The 17,536-nt window shown below is 42.2% G+C and overlaps 1 protein-coding gene across 5 annotated transcripts in view; it reads left to right on the top strand.

The window, feature by feature from the left end:
* The window catches only part of speg (striated muscle enriched protein kinase), a 141,418-nt gene that overhangs the window by 101,400 nt on the left and 22,482 nt on the right, over window positions 1-17,536 (top strand). For all 5 annotated transcript variants that reach the window (XM_062967245.1, XM_062967246.1, XM_062967249.1 and 2 more), the window contains 16 exons: window positions 145-374; window positions 2,194-2,313; window positions 2,764-2,868; window positions 4,013-4,219; window positions 6,236-6,359; window positions 7,817-7,989; window positions 8,532-8,644; window positions 9,284-9,452; window positions 10,448-10,541; window positions 11,049-11,249; window positions 11,623-11,683; window positions 13,056-13,133; window positions 15,489-15,661; window positions 16,038-16,064; window positions 16,515-16,667; window positions 17,323-17,365. In XM_062967245.1, the coding sequence (XP_062823315.1) occupies window positions 145-374; window positions 2,194-2,313; window positions 2,764-2,868; window positions 4,013-4,219; window positions 6,236-6,359; window positions 7,817-7,989; window positions 8,532-8,644; window positions 9,284-9,452; window positions 10,448-10,541; window positions 11,049-11,249; window positions 11,623-11,683; window positions 13,056-13,133; window positions 15,489-15,661; window positions 16,038-16,064; window positions 16,515-16,667; window positions 17,323-17,365 (2,071 nt within the window). The remainder of the gene's footprint in view (window positions 1-144; window positions 375-2,193; window positions 2,314-2,763; window positions 2,869-4,012; window positions 4,220-6,235; window positions 6,360-7,816; window positions 7,990-8,531; window positions 8,645-9,283; window positions 9,453-10,447; window positions 10,542-11,048; window positions 11,250-11,622; window positions 11,684-13,055; window positions 13,134-15,488; window positions 15,662-16,037; window positions 16,065-16,514; window positions 16,668-17,322; window positions 17,366-17,536) is intronic.

The following is a 17,536-nucleotide window of genomic DNA, read 5'->3' as shown; positions in this document are numbered from 1 at the left end:
TTGCTCACCACCACCAACGAAGAGGTAACTTTCTCTCTCTGATAATCCTTTGTGGTCTGCTATGATGTGCCCCATGAGCATGGCAGCTAGCTGCTTTATATCAGAGCAGACTATTAATGGTTAGATATCTCCCTTTCCTTTCAGCTCCAAGCTGGAGAAGATGCCCTCCATCCCCGAGGAGCCAGAGCAAGGGGAGAGCGAAGTGGAACGCTTCACCATGCCAGACTTCCTGCGGCCACTACATGACCTGGATGTGGTGGAATCCAAGGAGGCCATCCTAGAGTGCCAAGTCGCTGGGCTGCCCTACCCCTCCATCACCTGGTTCCACAATGGCTGGCGCATTGAGAGCACCGATGATCGCAGGATGATGCAGTGTATGCTTCATCCCTTGATTCCCCCTGCCACACACATACACATGAACAGGAATTGCCATGTGGAACAGGGCTGGCTCAAGGGCTTGGAGAAGTACCTTTGAGCCAGGTACCCTCAACATGCCTCCTGGCTCACCTTGCTGCCAGCTGAAGCTCCTGCTGAACACCATTGCTTGGCTGGTTACTGCCAGGGAAAAAAGATGGGTAGCTATGCAAGCTGTGGTGCCTGCTCCTCTCCCTTCTTTTTTCATGTCCTTCGCTTTGCAGCCTGAAGAAAAGAACAAGCAAGTGGGCTGGGGGCAGTGGTGAAAAGAAAAGCTGGGAGAGGGTTGAGATATCTTAACAGTGGGTGCCTTGTGTGGCCCAAGAGATACAGCAAATGCCTGAGTATGCCAACCTCTGGCACCAGCACAGATGTGAAAGCCACAGTGGAAACCGGGGTACCAACTGAGCTCTTTCTTACTGCAAGCTAAAAGAAGGCAGTACTCAAATGAAGCAAGATATCAACATATATTGGGACTTGAAACATTAAAATTAAGTGTTGCCCATCTCTTATCACAAATAAATATAGGGATGATCTATGGAAAGACTTTCCTATTGGCAATGACCCTAGCATTAGAATTAGGTAGACATTTCAGGTTTTTTTTCCATGTCAGGAGCAGCTTGAGAAACTGTAAGTAGCTTCTGGTGTGAAAGAATTGGCCGTCTACAAGGATGTTGCTCAGGGGACGCCCAGATGTTTGATGTTTTACCATCCTGTCCCTGCATGAGGAACTAGAGCTGGCAGACAGGAGCTAACCCCATTCTCCAGATTCGAACCGCTGACCTTTCAGTCAGCAGTTCTGCTGGCACAAGGGTTTAATGCATTGTGCCACCGGGGGCTCTGACATTTTAGCTAGTAATTATGGACAATACAGGCAATTTTCTTGCTTTTCTTCTTCCCATCCCCACTGATCTTGGAGGACAGAGCTATATGTGCCATATTGTCTGCCCTGCACACCCTAAACTAGCTTGCTGCTCTCAGGTATGAAGAGTGCTTAAGTTAGATTTTCACTGCTATTTCTGTCAGCTTCTGTATAGAGGGGAGTGTCATCTTGTTCTTTCCCTCAGGCAGTAAAATGTTTAAGGCCAACCCTATCAAATAACCATAAAAATGGACAACTGTGTTCCTGCTTGTATAGCATCTGCTAAGTTTCCAGATGGTTGGCTCCTAATGCTACTGTTTGCTTTTTTCCAAAGAAAACATGCACTTATAATACCCTTTCTTAACAGATATTTGTTGTCAAAAATGCAGTACTGTTGAGAAAGCACTGGAGAATTGCAAATTGAATAATTATTGCTTCTTTGTAGCTCTTCATAAATAAGGCTGGGCAAATCCTTAAAAACCTGCGGAAACACTGTGCCCAGTTTTTGTTTGCGTCTCTATTTACATCTTTATTGGAACTCTTCTACTTGTTCCTGCTGCCACTTCTTACAGCATGGCAATCTGAGACATAGTGTCTGTCCACCAGGAATGTCACCTGTATCATCCTGGCCCAAACCAGCACTTTAAAAAACAGTTTTGAGAATCTACTAGTTATCATGGCCACTGATCATGCTGGCAGGAGAATTCTAAGAACTCCTTATGCTCACCAGACCTGTAAAACAACATCAGTACCTATAGGATTCAATTTCTCTCCCAACTCATGTCTCTTACTTATTTTCCCAGGCCCATACCCGCCTGTGTGTGTACTCTTGTGTATGTGTACTCTTGATATTTCCTACAAGGACCATGTAACCATGTTCTCTTTCCTTTTCCACCCAACTCTTCTGTCCTTGACAGACAAAGATGTGCACCGCTTGGTCTTCCCCTCTGTCAGTCACGTTCATGCTGGAGTCTATAAAAGTGTCATTGCCAACAAAGTGGGCAAGGCCACCTGCTATGCACACCTCTACGTCGCAGGTAAGGCTAGAAGGCAATGGAGGGTTGGGGATGATGGAAACTAGCTCAAACATATGCCGTATATCAAATTTGGAGAAGGCTGGGCTGGGCACACATCTTCTCAGCTGTCATGACACAACTCCTGCTTACCTCCCTGGCACTGTCTGCAGTCAATTCTGGTTCTTTGATGAACGTGCTTTTCTGATACTGCATCTTTTCTGATGGCTCTCAGTTTTCATTTCCTGATATGTGGGAGGCCCAGTAATGCCCTTGGCGACTGACACTCATGCATTAAAGTGACTGAAACAACCAATAATTGAAAATAAGTACTAAAGTGTCAGAATTCTCTGGTGAAGTAAGGAGAGGGAGCGGGAGGAGGAAATGTGATTTCAGATTCGAAAGCAGACCATCTTGTCTCTGCCTTTTGCTATGCTCTCTCTGGATGCTCAGTCTCCATATTTTGTCTTACAGATGTTGTGCCCACACCCCCCGATGGGCCGCCTTCCATAGTTAGTGTCACTGGCCGGGCTGTCACACTGAAATGGAACAAGCCCAAGTGGCTTGATTCAGCCATTGGTAAGCAAGGAAGACGAGTTAGTGTGAAGTGAGATGATGAAAAAGGCAGGTTTCCAAGGTACCAAACAGGGGGATCTTGCATATGAAGAAGTCATGAATTCTAGATGCTTTATGCTATAGGCATTATATTATCTTTGGGTGGAGCAATATATCTCTACTGAGAAGACGCATTTGTTACTGGACATATCCATACACAATCTGGTACAGTACTTGCATTGCAAACAAAACCCACAACAAACTACAGCTGCTATTGATGTGTTGTACAGCCCACTGACTCTGTGTGCTACTGGTAGATATGAGGGAATTACATATTTTCATACATTAATTAGAAAGTGTGTTAAAATGAGCACTGATCAGTTTTTGTCAAGCTTTATTGAGTCTTACCCACTCCCAAACAAATCTGATTCAAGAAATGCTGGATTTTGTGGCCTATACAGTCTATAGGCAAATATACACAGTGTTGTTTTGCAGTAGTTATTGCTCAGTTGTTACTGTTCTGCATAATTTATTCTGACTCTACTAGCCATAGAAAAGGATAAAGAGTTGCACGGGCAATCTGAAGCCTTTTCCCCCACCCCAATCGAATTCAGCTACCTGGAGATTTCAGTTACTACGCATGCATTCAGCATATCTTTAAAACCAATAGAGACTAGAAACTAGTTGTGGTATTACCAAAAGCTGTTATTCACAAGGATTTAAAAGTAGTAACAAGTTTTTAGGGAAGAAGCCATTTTTTTTCTTTTGCAATCAATGGCAAAGATTGCCATATCCTAATGCAAACAAGTCCATGAAGTACTTTTGGAGTGTGAAGCAGAGAGTCATAACTTCACACTTTATCACATGAAAGTGCACAATAAAGTCTAGAGCTAGGAGTCTGTTAAAAAAATAAAGAAAGGAAAGTGGCACAGTGAAAGGGCAAAGTTACACTGCCCTTCCAGAAGTGCAAATATGCACAGATGAGGCATCGCAATTGCACAATGCCAGCAACTGTGTGAAGACACCTGTCACCATGATGATAAGTTACTGTTATCCCAGTTTGCAGGAATAGTGCAGGATAATGACACGTGTGTGGTAATGTCCTCTGAGGGTGTGGTCCACAGCCTTATTGGCTTGTACTGGAATGTCTTTCTTATCCTGTCCTCAGACCCTGCTACTGTGACCTATATCCTCCAGCAACAGGTCCTGGGAACCAGCCATTGGACAGTTTTTGCCACGGGAGTGCGTCATACAACCTACACTGTTCTTACTCTGAAGAAGGGGATCCGATACATGTTTCGTGTACTCACAACAGCAGCCAAGACCAACAGCAAGCCCTCTCCATCCTCTGAGCCTGTGCAGCTCCTTGATCGTGGTAAGGTGGCATGAAAGCAGGGGAGAAAGAGGAAAGGCCAGAGGTAGAAGTAACTGGAAAGAGGAAAACGGAGACGACTCTGTCTCTCCACCCCTCTGCTTCAACCAAAGTAAAAGGGGGTCCTTGTTCACCATTTACAAATCCTAGGAAAGTTAAATTATTTGGACAAACCATGCAGCTTTCTAATTAGTATGGTCACTGGCAGAATGGGGATTTGGATACTGGATGTTTCCATCCTAGTCCAACCTATTGGCCATTAAATTAAATGTATTTTTGTACAGAACTACTGAGGAGGCCAATAATCAAAAGTATTTATGAGAGCAGAAGAAAAATGTTGCATTATAAACTCTTGCTTTCTTGTCTGTTGTTTTAATTAGTCTACAGAATTTTTAAAAGCCCAAGGTCTAGTACTAAAGATTAAAAATCTAATCTATTTGATGCCACTATTTCTCCAGAGTCTGCAGGAAAAACAAAATCTCTGAATATTTTCTCTCTCAGGAAAACTTGCTTTCTCCAGCAATTTTGTGGTTGTTCATCTGTTTAAATGTACATTCACTGATCTTACCTTTTAAATTCCCCTGACTCTCTGGGTGCTTAACATTTATATAAACATTATTAGCAAATGGAGCTTCCAAAACACATAAAACCATTTATTTTTAGCTTGTCTCATCATCATCCCAAAGGTCATGGGAAATTTTCCCTTCTAGTTACAACAAATGCTATCAGTAGTATCAAAGCTTTATGGAAATATCTTCCTATATAGTGAATTGGATTTTGTAAAATGTATGCTAGAGTCGTGAGCATTAGAGATGGGGTGTTTCAGTGATGACCCCATTTTGGAACTTTCTCGTGCAGGACATATCTAGAGTTTCATCATTTAAATGCATTGAAAATATTTTTGTTTCAATCTGCATTTCCTAGAAAGTGCATAAAGCACTATCAATTTGACTTTCCCTAAATAATCTTTGAAAGGGTAGACTGGTGAGTATGCTGTGAATGCCCTCACAGAACTACAGTTTCCGGAATGCCTCAGAAACAAAGAAAGAACTACTGGTAAAACAATTTATTGGTAAAGAGTTGTGCCCTTAAAGAAACCTAGTATCAAGAACAAAATAGATATGATTTATATGAATGGAGGTCTCATATATAAATGATCATTCATATACTCTCCAATATTTCACAGATGAAAACAGGGACATATGTGGTGAAGTGCTGCAGCAGTTTGCTTTTGTCACGGCCCACTGGGAAGGGAAAGATTTGAACATTTTCCTTTCTTCTCCTCTCTCCTCCAACTAAATTTATTGAATATTTAAGTACTTGGCATTTTAAACTGAGGCTGGATCTATGCCATACTTTACAGTTTCTGAATCCAGATGATCTGATTTGAACTGGATTATCCATTTAAGAGCAAATAATTTGCATTCAGAAACTGGATTATATGGTAGGATAAATTCAGCTTCTGATTAAAGCAACCGAAGTAATCTGAGAAAGGGAGAAATTGGTAAGCAAAGAAACTAGTATTGACATTTTAAAAGCAGCTGAAAGTGGGACCAATGAAGGATTAATCAGGACTGTTCCTGCCGAACCAGGCCAGTTGGGGTGTATGTATTCAGCTCCTTCCAACCCATGAGCTGTTTATGCACCCTTGACCCCTGCTCCTTCTCTGGCACAAAGTATATGTGTGGGGGGATTCCCTTCCCTAAGTAAAGGTAAAGGTTTTCCCCTGACATTAAGTCCAGTGTGTCCGACTCTGGAGTTTGGTGATCGTTTCTATTTCTAAGCCGAAGAGCCAGCATTTTCCGTAGACACCTCCAAGGTCATGTGGCCCGCATGACAGCATGCCTTTTCTAGCAACCACTATTTGATTAAATTTGGTTTTTGTTTGGGGCAGCCTTTGTGGGCCTGCAGGAAGAAAACTGGCCCTTGTACTCACTGCGGTTGCCCACTCCAAGTCTAGAACAGGGATCTGACTTTCTTAGCCCTAATTCTTTTTAATTTGGTGACTTGTGCTTGCAGGTCCTTACTTGGAAGAGGCACCCATAATCCTGGACAAACCAGATGTGATGTATGCGGTAGAGGGCCAATCAGCCACTATTACAGTCACCCTCAATCATGTAGAGGTTGCTGTCACCTGGAGGAGGTAGGGCAGCCCTCCACTTGTCACTTCTTTATGTAGCTCATTATACTCCCTCCACCCATATTATTGGGGATGCTATGAGGGTCTTTTCAACTGATCTTGTGTCAGTTGCTATGGCTCCATCATCTGGAATCCTAGGATTTGTAGTTTGGGAAGGCACTGGACCTCTTGTGCTGAGAATGCTAAGGACTCCTCCTTAGTTGGAACCATAGTAGTTAAAGTTGAATCATAATGTTATTGCTGTGCAATGTGAAAGAGACTACACAAATGCTAAGAGGATGCAAAGTTTGGCAGAAAACCAGCTATTGTATGTCTTTGGGAGATGATGAAGAGAGCAAAGGAAAGACAAGAAAAAATGGTGAAGGATGTATCCTAGGGCAGTTTCTGTGTTATTTTAATATGCTGTAATTATTATTGTTATCTAGAACCTGCCCAATTCTTTGGGTTCAGGATGGTTGATATCATTAATTTGAGATTCATTATGTCCCCAAAGTATTCACTGGATAAACATCAATTTTTGTAGGCAAACCTAGGTTTGTACATTTACAACCAGGAGTACACTCATTAAAGTATTGTAGCCTGTCATGTTGGGCTCCCTTATGAGAACACTTCTCTGATTCATGTGTTTGCAACATTTGTGTTTCTCTTATTTATGCTCTTGGGTTTATGATGCTGCAAACATTTTTGGTGTAATCTAATGAGTGTAAGTGGCTTTACGCAATTACAGGGCTTGGGAAACAAAATATGGGCAAAATGATAGTGATTTTCATCTCTTAATTTAAGGACTATATAAAGAATTATAACAAATATTTATATCATGCAATTTCAACTTTAGGTGTGCCTCAATAGCTTCTTGTTTTGCTGATGTTATTGTTTCCGAGTAATGTGTTTTATTGGCTGCATCTGTCTGTTTTTGTTATACTGCTGTTGCTGCTGTTTTGGAATTTTATTGTGCTTTACTGTGAGTTTTAATTGCTGTTAGCTGCCCCAAGTGGTGTGTAAGCATTAGAAGGCAAAGGAGATGGGTTTTCCTATAAATAATTTAAACCACAACAATAAAAAGATATTGTGAATCATCACCACTGTTCATGCAATATGCTGTGTTTCTCCTCAAGAACATTGACTTAAGAGTCTTGAAAAGCATGAGGTGAATTCTTATTGATGCACATAGCTTGGAAAATGTTTTTTTTAGTTCAACTCCCCAAATTTCCTTAACCAGCTATTGGTCTGTGCTAGTTGCAGGATTATGAGAGATCTAATCTAAGGCAGAACTTTCCCAAGATCTGTTGCTGAGGCCCCACCTACCAACTGCCATATAATTCAGCTCCTGAATGCATATTATTTCCTTTAAACTGGATTATATGAGTATAAACTGCTGGCAGTTGTGGAAAACGTAAGACTGAACTGGTAAAATCCATAATTTCCCATCCTGTACTTTTCTTCTTTTTCACCTTTCCCAGGTCTGGTGTGGTCTTGAAGGATGGTGATCCCAACTGGGAGATGAGCATGCCTGATGATGACCAACACTCTATACGATTTGTCCGAGTGGGTAGGGGGGACGTGGGGGAAATGACCTGTGAGGTGAGCAACCAGCATGGATATGACCACTGCTTCATCAACTTGGAACTAGCAGGTATGGGATGCTCAGATTGCCCTAACTTCTTGCTCCAACATCATCTCAATTCCCTACTCAGAGAACAGTACCTTCCCTGGGAACTACGTCCCACATCCTTGTTGGGATGCCATGTCTCTTCAAGGCACTCTGATAATATGGGGCAGAGCCATGGTCCACACAAATGCACAGTGGTGTGTTGTCAGAGGCTCTTGCTCCCATGGCTTGATGCCTTTAGACCAGTGGTTCTCAACCTGTGGGTCCCCAGATGTTTTTGGCCTTCAACTCCCAGAAATCCTAACAGCTGGTAAACTGGCTGGGATTTCTGAGAGTTGTAGGCCAAAAACTTCTGGGGACCCCAGGTTAAGAACCACTGATTTAGGCTATCTATCAATGGACTTAGGAGGGAAGAGAGATGATAGCCTTTGCAAGAAAGACAGAAGAAAATAGGCTGGCATATAGTGGTGAGTGTGAGGGTTAGTGAGCTTAGTGGGTTTCCCCCTGTTAATTAATGAGCTTGGTAGGTCTTCTCCTGCTTCAGCAGCTTGTGTTTCTATCCCCAGAGGCACCCCGCTTTGAATCGATCATGGAAGACATTGAAGTTGGTTTGGGTGAGACCCCACAGTTTGCTGTAGTGGTAGAGGGAAAACCCCTTCCAGACATCATGTGGTACAAGGTAAGTGTGGGCTCCATCTTATGCAGCTTTTTTATGATCATCCTATCAGTTCCTTTCACTGATAATCTCTATGCCCTGTTTCTCTGTCTGTCATATTTCTTACCTAATTTAGTTTATGCTCTCCCCCTTCCCTGCCCCATAACTCAGATCCATTCTATGTTTTGTTGACATGACATGGTGTAGTGAGACTAGGTGCTTTGATGGTGACATGGGCCTTCTGCACTTTGAGGTGGGTAGCCAGACTGTGCTTGCATCTTGCCTGTTTGAAGAGTAAGGTTCTGGAAGTTAGCCACTCATCCCTGAACCATGAATAATGGTGGAGAGGTTGGGGTGTCTTTCCCAGAGTGGGAAGCAACTGAGGAAAGATGACTAGAATGGGGAATCTCCAGAAGGAGCATAGTCTTCCTGCAGCAGGCTTGTAAAAGCACATTAAGGGGAACCCTAGGTGGACATTTCTCTAACCCAGCAGCAAGCAACTTTTGACTCTGAATGTTGTCAGAATGCAACTCCTCTCAGCCATAGTCTGCATAGCCAGTAGTAAGAGGGGGCGGGGCGGTAGCTGTGGCCTCATATCTGGAACACTGCTAGTTGCCTAACTCCCCATTGGCAAATAATTTTGTCCCAATATGTCTCCAATAGGATGAGGTGCTCCTGACTGAAAGCAATCACCTGAGTTTTGTGTATGAGGAAAGTGAATGCTCACTAGTGATAGTGAACACCACGGAGCAAGACGGTGGGGTCTACACATGTATTGCACGCAACGTGGCAGGAGAAGTGTCTTGCAAAGCTGAGCTTGTAGTTCGTGCAGGTAGGTGATATCATACCAGCCAAAAGAGCTGCCAGTTGTTAGCTTATAGGTAGCATTGAGTAGCAGGACTCCCCAAGTAGGTGGCCTGCTACTGAGCATTGTTGTTGTTGTTGTTGTTCTATAGCAAGTGTTGGAATGCAGCTAGAGTTCTTTAGCGGTACATCTTCAATCCAGATCTAGAATATGAACTGTCAAACCCAGTGCTCCTGAGGTCTCTTGCTGGAGCTAAAGGGTTGTAATGCATCATGCATAAAGTGCCATTGCTTTAACCATGCAGGGGCTAGACTTCTGTGGTATGAAGAGTAATATTGGCCAAACCAGAGACTGCTTGCCAACCACAGAAGATCTACTAGAATTTAAAATAGATGCAATAGATCCGACCTATCTCGTCTGGTGTTCTCTTCCCACAGTGCCAACCAAGAGACTATAACATGCCCATAAGCAGAACACAAACTGTTAGCAGTCTTCTACTCCAGCAACAATATATTACCTCTGGTCCCTGAAGGAACATAACCCCATCAAGACTAATTGCATATGTAGAAGGGAAGAGGAAGCAAACTATATCAAACCATATAGTTGGACTATTTAGTAAGTTTATAGTTGTGTACACACTGACTACCAGTGGCTCTCCAAGGACTCAGACTGGTGTTGCCCCTGACCTTACCTGGGTATGACAGGGATTGGGACCTTTTTCATGCAAAGCATACACTCTGTCACAGAGTTATAGCCTTTCTTCACTGAGACTTAAAGTCAGGTCCAAGAGATTTTGGTTTGAACTCAAGAGTTGACTCCCTGCTGAAGATTCCTGCAAATATTATCCTCTTCATAACATGAATAGGGCCTATGATTCAAAATGAGCTGGAATAAGGACAAAACAAAGAATGTCAGAAAGAAATAGAAGAAACCCAGGAATGTAGTTGCAGAGTGAATGCTTTTCTTTTACTTACAGTTGCTTTTCTTCTTCTCTGCTCTCTTTCTCCCTGCTTGCTCTGTAGCTGTAGCCGATGCTGATGCTGCACGGGCAGAGGAAGAGTCCCACACAGCCCGCCGCCTGGCTGACTATTATGATGTCCATGAGGAGATCAACAGGTGAGGGAAGAAGGAGAAACCCATCAGAAAAAGGGAAAGAAGATAGGCTGTGGTTGAGTTGGGTGGGACTTTTATTTGGTGGAGTGAAATCCACTAGGAAGCCTCTTGGCATAGGAAGGGATGCACATTTCAGCTACAGGAGCTGTATTGCTCTAAGAATAACACAAGTGTAGATTCGCTTATGAATTGATCCAACCTATTATCTTAGTATGCAGTTTGTTTACCTTTGATGTTTAGCGTAGGTTCTTTGTAGCCACAGTTGTAGGAAATACTGGTACATTTACAGTTACACAGCAAAAGGAATAAAGTCATCACCTGTTAGGTTGCAATTGTACTATAGTATAGGTGTACCATTTTTACTGGGAAGAGGATGTAATTGTAAGTAAGTAGTTGTTTGTAATTTGTAAAATCCAAGTTCTGGCAAAGCAAGAAGCACACATGCCAGCAAAGCAAGAAGAGACAAGGGAACTTTCCTTGGTAGTGTCTCAATTTATGTGTGTTTCCCAGGGGAGCCTTTTCGTATGTGCGACGCGTGACCCAGAAGAGTTCCGGTTTGGCCTTTGCTGCCAAGTTCATCCCATGCCGTGCCAAAGCCAAGAAATCAGCACGCCGTGAACTTGGCATCCTAGCTCAGCTTGATCATGAACGTGTTGTCTACTTCCATGATGCCTTTGAGAAAAGAAATGCCCTCATCATTGTTATGGAGCTGTATCCTCCTCCATTTTATTTGCATTTTTCAGCTTGTTTGTTGAACTTTATACCCCACCTTTTTCACATGATGCAATCCAAGGCCTTTGTTGCCTTTCTCCTTCAGCATGGCTCAGGGCAGCTCTATTTCTGGGGTCTGGTTGGGTGAGAACCAAGAATCTAGGTAGTGGACATATATTCTTTCATCCCCCCCTCCCCCCTCCCCCAAATGGCACCTGAGATTTCTTGCATGCACATTGTTTCCAGGATCTTCTGACAACCATATGAACACAAAAATTAGGGCACCGCTGTGGGAATATCATGGGGCAGGTCTCTATGGTAGGAAGCTGCATAGTACCATTTTAGACCTTGTTTCGCTTGACGGATTATGTAGCTGCACTGGAGATGAACTACTGGATCGTATAGCAAGGAAGTCTTCCGTGAATGAATCAGAAGTAAGTTCAAGGCTGGAATAAAGCAGGTAATCCAGGACCATTCTCATCTGTTAATGTAATAAAGAGACATTTTTATTTGGAAACATAGAAGGCACTCTTCAATGGGGATTTTAGAGCAGCTTGCATTTAATTTAAAAAGACAAATAAAAACCAAGAACAAAAGCCAACATCAGAGTAGATGAAATTTAATTGTGAGGGCTATTTTCATAGAATCATAGAGTTGGAAGAGACCTCACAGTCCATCCAGTCCAACCCCCTGCCAAGAAGCAGGAAAATCACATTCAAAGCATCCCTGACAGATGGCCATCCAGCCTCTGCTTAAAAGCCTCCAAAGAAGTAGCCTCCACCACACCCGGGGGCAGAGAGTTCTACTGCCAAACAGCTCTCACAGTGAGGAAGTTCTTCATAATTGTGAGGGCTATTTTCAAATCAAAAGAACTAAATGGGGTGGCCAAATTAAAAAAAAAACTTCACCTGGCACTTGAAGGAGAGCAAAGATAGTAACAGATGAGCCTCTGTTACAAAAATGGAACATTTTAAGTCACCAACTCTTAATTCTGATGGCAAGGGGCCTCATAGAAAGGCCCTAAAACCTTGGTTGGTATATCATAAGGAATGCTTAGATAAACAGGGATCAAACTTTTCAGAGCTTTAAAAGTCACAGTAACATTTTCATTTATGCTTGGGATTGAATAAGAAGCTGGCAAGTTGTCTTAAAATAGTTACAATATTCTCCTTTTCCCCTCCGCCAGCATTTTCATTACATCACTCTGAACCAAATGTAGTTTCCGAAGAGTCTTCAAGAGCAACCACATTTCATACCATAATCAGGAGACAATGTTACCAGAGCATAGTTAACCAAGGTCAGGCCCAGCTAACTCTGTCCTGGAGCAGCAGAAACTGACATACCGAACTTAAAGTTTCCTTACTATGATCACTAGGAACTTCCAAGACAAGGCTCAATTTAAGAGGACTTCTCCTTTTATGGATGTCCAAAGAATGCAGTGGAACAATATCTAGAATAGCCTAAAAACATGGCCTTCAGCATCAGATGAATCATTCACACCAGCTCTGTATCTAAAATGAGCTTCAGGTTCTTTGTCACTCACCTGCTGACAATGAAATCTGCTAAGAAGTTGAGAAGCATTCGTAAGGCCTCCCTCCAGTTCTTTTCCTAGCAATATTTTGTATGACCAAAGCCATTGCTGTACCAGATCTCACAAAGGCATATTTGATGGGTTATGGATGGCAAGCAGATTTCCACTGAATTTCAGGTGGAGATAGTATTATGGTTTGATGATCCACTTTCCTCCATTCATTATATGGGAACTTGATTTGATATCATATTGACCTTGGCTTATGCTCCATACAGATACGCTCCTACATGCGGCAGGTTCTAGAGGGAATCAACTACCTTCACCATCATGGAATCTTGCATCTTGACATTAAGGTGAGCATGTTCCAACATGTCCTGTGGTCTATCCATGACTCTGTTGGATTCCCTAAGCTTTTGGCTCAACTTCTTTTGCATGGGACCATAATCATTTCATTCAACTGAAACAAGTAACATAAACACTTAATGTGATTGTCAATGCTATAGAATTGGGCTATGCTTCTTAAATAATTGGTGAAAGCTGCCATTCACTCTTACAAAATCAATAGAACTTAAATTTCCTACTACTAAAGCAGCAAATATTCTTGGTTTTCAGACCCATTACTCTGTCTATTTCTTTCTGCGTAGTAAACTATAAAGACTGTTTGTCTAAAAATGCCTAGTTGTTATTGCTATTGAGCTTGATCAAAGGGACAGCCAGTTGGCTGCTCAGATTAACCTGTGATAGGTGTGTATTTGTGCCCTTAAATCACATGTGAACTTATGGAAAAAGCAGGCATTTCCTAGAGTTTTCTTAGTCAAAGAATGCTTAAGAGATAATTTTCCTTATCCTTACTGCTGCCATATGACCTATGCACTTTATTCATTGGCCTATACTTTAAATTATTGTTGCACTAGCCCACCCACCAGTGATGATAAAGTGAAATTGTTATTGGTTGTTGATTTGATGTCTTGTTATATATTGTTATAATGTTGTTTTAATCATTCATATTGTTGTTATGCATTTTAATGTATTATATTTTAAACCCGAGTCCCGTTGTTGTTGTTGTTGTTGTTGTTGTTGTTGTTGTTGTTGCCAATTCCTTCCTCTGAAATATAGCATATTTATTGGTGGTCTCCCATCAAAGTACTTATCAGAACCAACCCTTCTAAGTTTCTAAGATCAGACATGATCTGTTGTCCTTAGGCCCTAACCTGTATCTACAGCCTTAAAATCATTGATTGCTGGCAAATATAGTCTGAAGGAAAACAGAACAAGAAGAACAGGAAATGAGAAGGAAGAGAAGCGTCCTAGCTCTCCTCAATTTGTTGTTCTAGTTTTGTTATCTGTGTTGGGATTTTTCCTCAGTCACTTCATGCAATGAAGAGACTTCCCTTCAGTTGGATAAGAGCTTTGGGACATTATTATTGTGCTTTATGGGGTGCTTGGGTATGCCCCTTGCCCCATACCAACCTGCTAATATTTGTAGAAAGAAGCCAGATGATGATGGGGGTTGAGCAGGATTGATGCTATTGGGATTTCCCAAGAGACTGGAAGAGTTTATATCACAACTTTCAAAATTTCAAGCCAGCATGGTCAAAGTCAGGAATAAATGTAATATATGAGTCACTTCCCCAAAATAAGATTAGATATGGCTTAACAAGTACAGATTACTGGCAAACAACGGGGCATCCCAAGACATTTCATCCCTGTTCTAACATAAGAAGAGACTTGCTGAGCCAGACCAAGGCTTCTATAATTCAGTATTCTGTTCCTCAGAGCAGCTAACTAGACTCTGCTGGGAAGTTCACAAGTCAGTGTGAGTTTAACTACCCCTTCCTGGTCCAGTTTCTTAGCATAGTAGCAAAATATTCAAGAATATTTTCCACTTTCATCACTGTGGGAAGTGAATGGAGTGGATGTCTGAAACCCCATGGGAGACGCTTCAATTCCAAGCAGAATGGTTTCTTTAATAAAAGTGTTATAATGGGGAAGTTCACAGAACAACAACAAATGCAGGCCAGGCCCTTGTGAGATCCTGGATTGCATCTTGATGAACAACTCAAAATCAGAGGATACAAGGGAAAAAAGGTTCAAGGACTGTGTTTGTTGCCAAGAAGCAAAGCATGTTCAGGCTTTATGGTATACATTGGATTTGAAAATGGGCTGCAAATGGTTAGCTGAATCTGCCTTGAGGCGGGTTCTCTATTTGGCATCATCTCTGATAGACTCCAGCAGGAGCTCAGGCTGTTTAACATATTGACAAGCAGATGGCAGGTGAGTGGACAAGAAACACTTCAAGGCTTCCAAGGGGGTGAGAATGTGGGCTGTGGAGTAGCTCCTATATTAAGCAAGATGCAAGAGAGCATAAATCAGTGCTAGTGTCCGCTTTTCCCAGAATTAAGCAAAAGTGGGATTAACTGTAGGCACAGTTTCCTAGTGGAGAAGTCAATCCTCTTATATTTCCAGATGAAAGCTGAATGACCTAGGAAATATCCTTTTATCAATCGTAAATAATATAATTTTGATTGCATGGAATTTTCTGGCGAAAGGAATCATTTCTGTAATCTGTTCCCATTAAAAGTTGTGCTTGGCGTTTATTCTTCTTGAAGGTCTGGACATTTCTCAGTGGTGAGTTCATTTTTTCTAAGCAAACAGCATTTTGCAGGGGCACCTGTTTAAACCCCTCTCTACTTTGTTCTGTCTCGCAGCCAGAAAACCTGCTGTTGGCCGAACCAGGCAGTGATCAGGTGAGAATCTGTGACTTTGGCAATGCCCAGGAGCTGACTCCAGATGAGCCCCAGTACTGCAAATATGGCACCCCTGAATTCGTGGGCCCTGAGATCATCAGCCAGAGTCCTGTCTCCGGTGTCACCGATGTCTGGTAAAAAGAGTCACTTACAAAATGTGATATAAGTCTGTGCTCACAAATTGAATGCAGACATCAGAAAGGAGGGTGGTGTGCTTCGTTTAAGCACCGGGCTTGTTCCAGAAAGGATTACTATAGCAGAGGCAGAGATGGCTAACGTTGGTTGCCCTGAGAATTCTGGGGGCTGTGGTTTAAAAAAGTAGAGTGAGAATAGTAAGGGATTGTGGGATGACTCAGAGCCACAGATTGTGTGGTCTCTTTCATTTTGACTTTTTTGAATTAGCTCCTGTCACTCGTTTGCCATGGTGGACCTTACTGTGATACATTTTTTTCACTTATGTGTTGGGTATCAGAGAGACCCTGAGCAAATATGTCTGTTTTCTCTTTATAGGCCACTGGGAGTCATCACATATCTATGGTAAGCCTCAAATTTGGGGAACCGAGCTGGGAGCATACAAGTCTTTCTCATACCTCATGCATCTCCATCATACCTGATGAACTGGTGGCGCAAATGCACAAGAGCAAGGATTCTCCTGTGCATTAAAATAATTCCTGGAGCATGGGGGAAATGACGTTTTTGGAATACAGTAATGACCAATCATAGTCCAAAAAGAAACTTGTTCAAGGTCTGATAATCTCACACCAATATGCATTGACATAATGCCTCATTTTGCTCTCTGAGGCTCTACTATCTCCAGGGTGCAATTGGGGGTGAACACCCTTGAAAACCTATCCCAATAAATTTCACCAATTGTTCCCACAACTATTCACCCATATGTTGGGTGGGTGTAGGTGTCCTTCAGAGTTTATCCCAAGCATACACTTTCAGTACCTGCTAAGGATTTTCTTGTTATTTTCTCTCTCTTAGTCTCACAGGGATCTCCCCATTTGTGGGTGAGAATGACAAGACAACACTCATGAATATCCGCAACTACAACGTGGCTTTTGAGGAGAGTATGTTCACGGGACTGACAAGAGAGGCAAAAGGCTTTGTTATCAAAGTGTTGGTTAACGATCGCCTGTGAGTAATGGGGCCTTCTTAGGGTCTTCTTTTAGGGGAGGGATTGAGGCTTTTATGTGCAGGCCCACAAAACCTTCAACGCAGTCTGAAATTTAGCATTCCGCACCAGCTTTATGTGTATTCTAAAAATCACCATTATTTTACAAGTTCTCCTTGCATAATCCAGTCTGCTACCTATTTCATAGAAAGTTACAATTTAATGTGGACTGGTATTTATTGTATGTTATATTATCACTGTCATGTGTTGTTTTCTAATGTGAAGCTCCAAAGTTCGTAAATAAAGAAATGTCCCCATATTATCGCCACCCCAGCCAATATAGTTCCCGGAGATAACTTTTTTTTTCTACTGGAAATTACCTATAAATTGACTTCAGGTCATTTTCTGTTGGAAAACGACCTCTGCAAAGCATACATTGGCACAGGTAAGCACATAAATATAACAGAGTTGACCTCCACACCTTCTAGGAGACATTGGGAGCAAAATGCAGGTTACCAAATTTGTTGGGAGAATAATGTAATCTTTAACCACCAATAGTTCCTCACACTTGCCTTATATATTCTCCCTGACTTTCTTGTACATTACAGTAACAATGTATCACTTGTCTATTTATTTCCATATATTTTGACTCTTGTCTCTCTTTTTTTAAAAAAATAGGAGGCCCAATGCAGAGCAGACTCTGGAGCATCCTTGGTTCAAGGTGAATCCAGTGTTGAAGCCGACTTAGAAAGAACAGTGGGGTTCATATTGGCTTTGGGGTACTGGGGTGAGGGAGCCCTTTCTAGGTTGTGTAGCTGTCCAGATATAGTTCCCACTGTTGCTCTACAAGAGAAAGGTGTATCAAGGTGGCAAGGATTCCTTTGGGTTTGGG

This window comes from Anolis carolinensis, chromosome 1 (assembly GCF_035594765.1).
Source record: "Anolis carolinensis isolate JA03-04 chromosome 1, rAnoCar3.1.pri, whole genome shotgun sequence".
NCBI lineage: Eukaryota > Metazoa > Chordata > Lepidosauria > Squamata > Dactyloidae > Anolis > Anolis carolinensis.
Note: the sequence above shows the minus strand (reverse complement) of the source record. Positions and strands in the feature narration are given on the sequence as shown.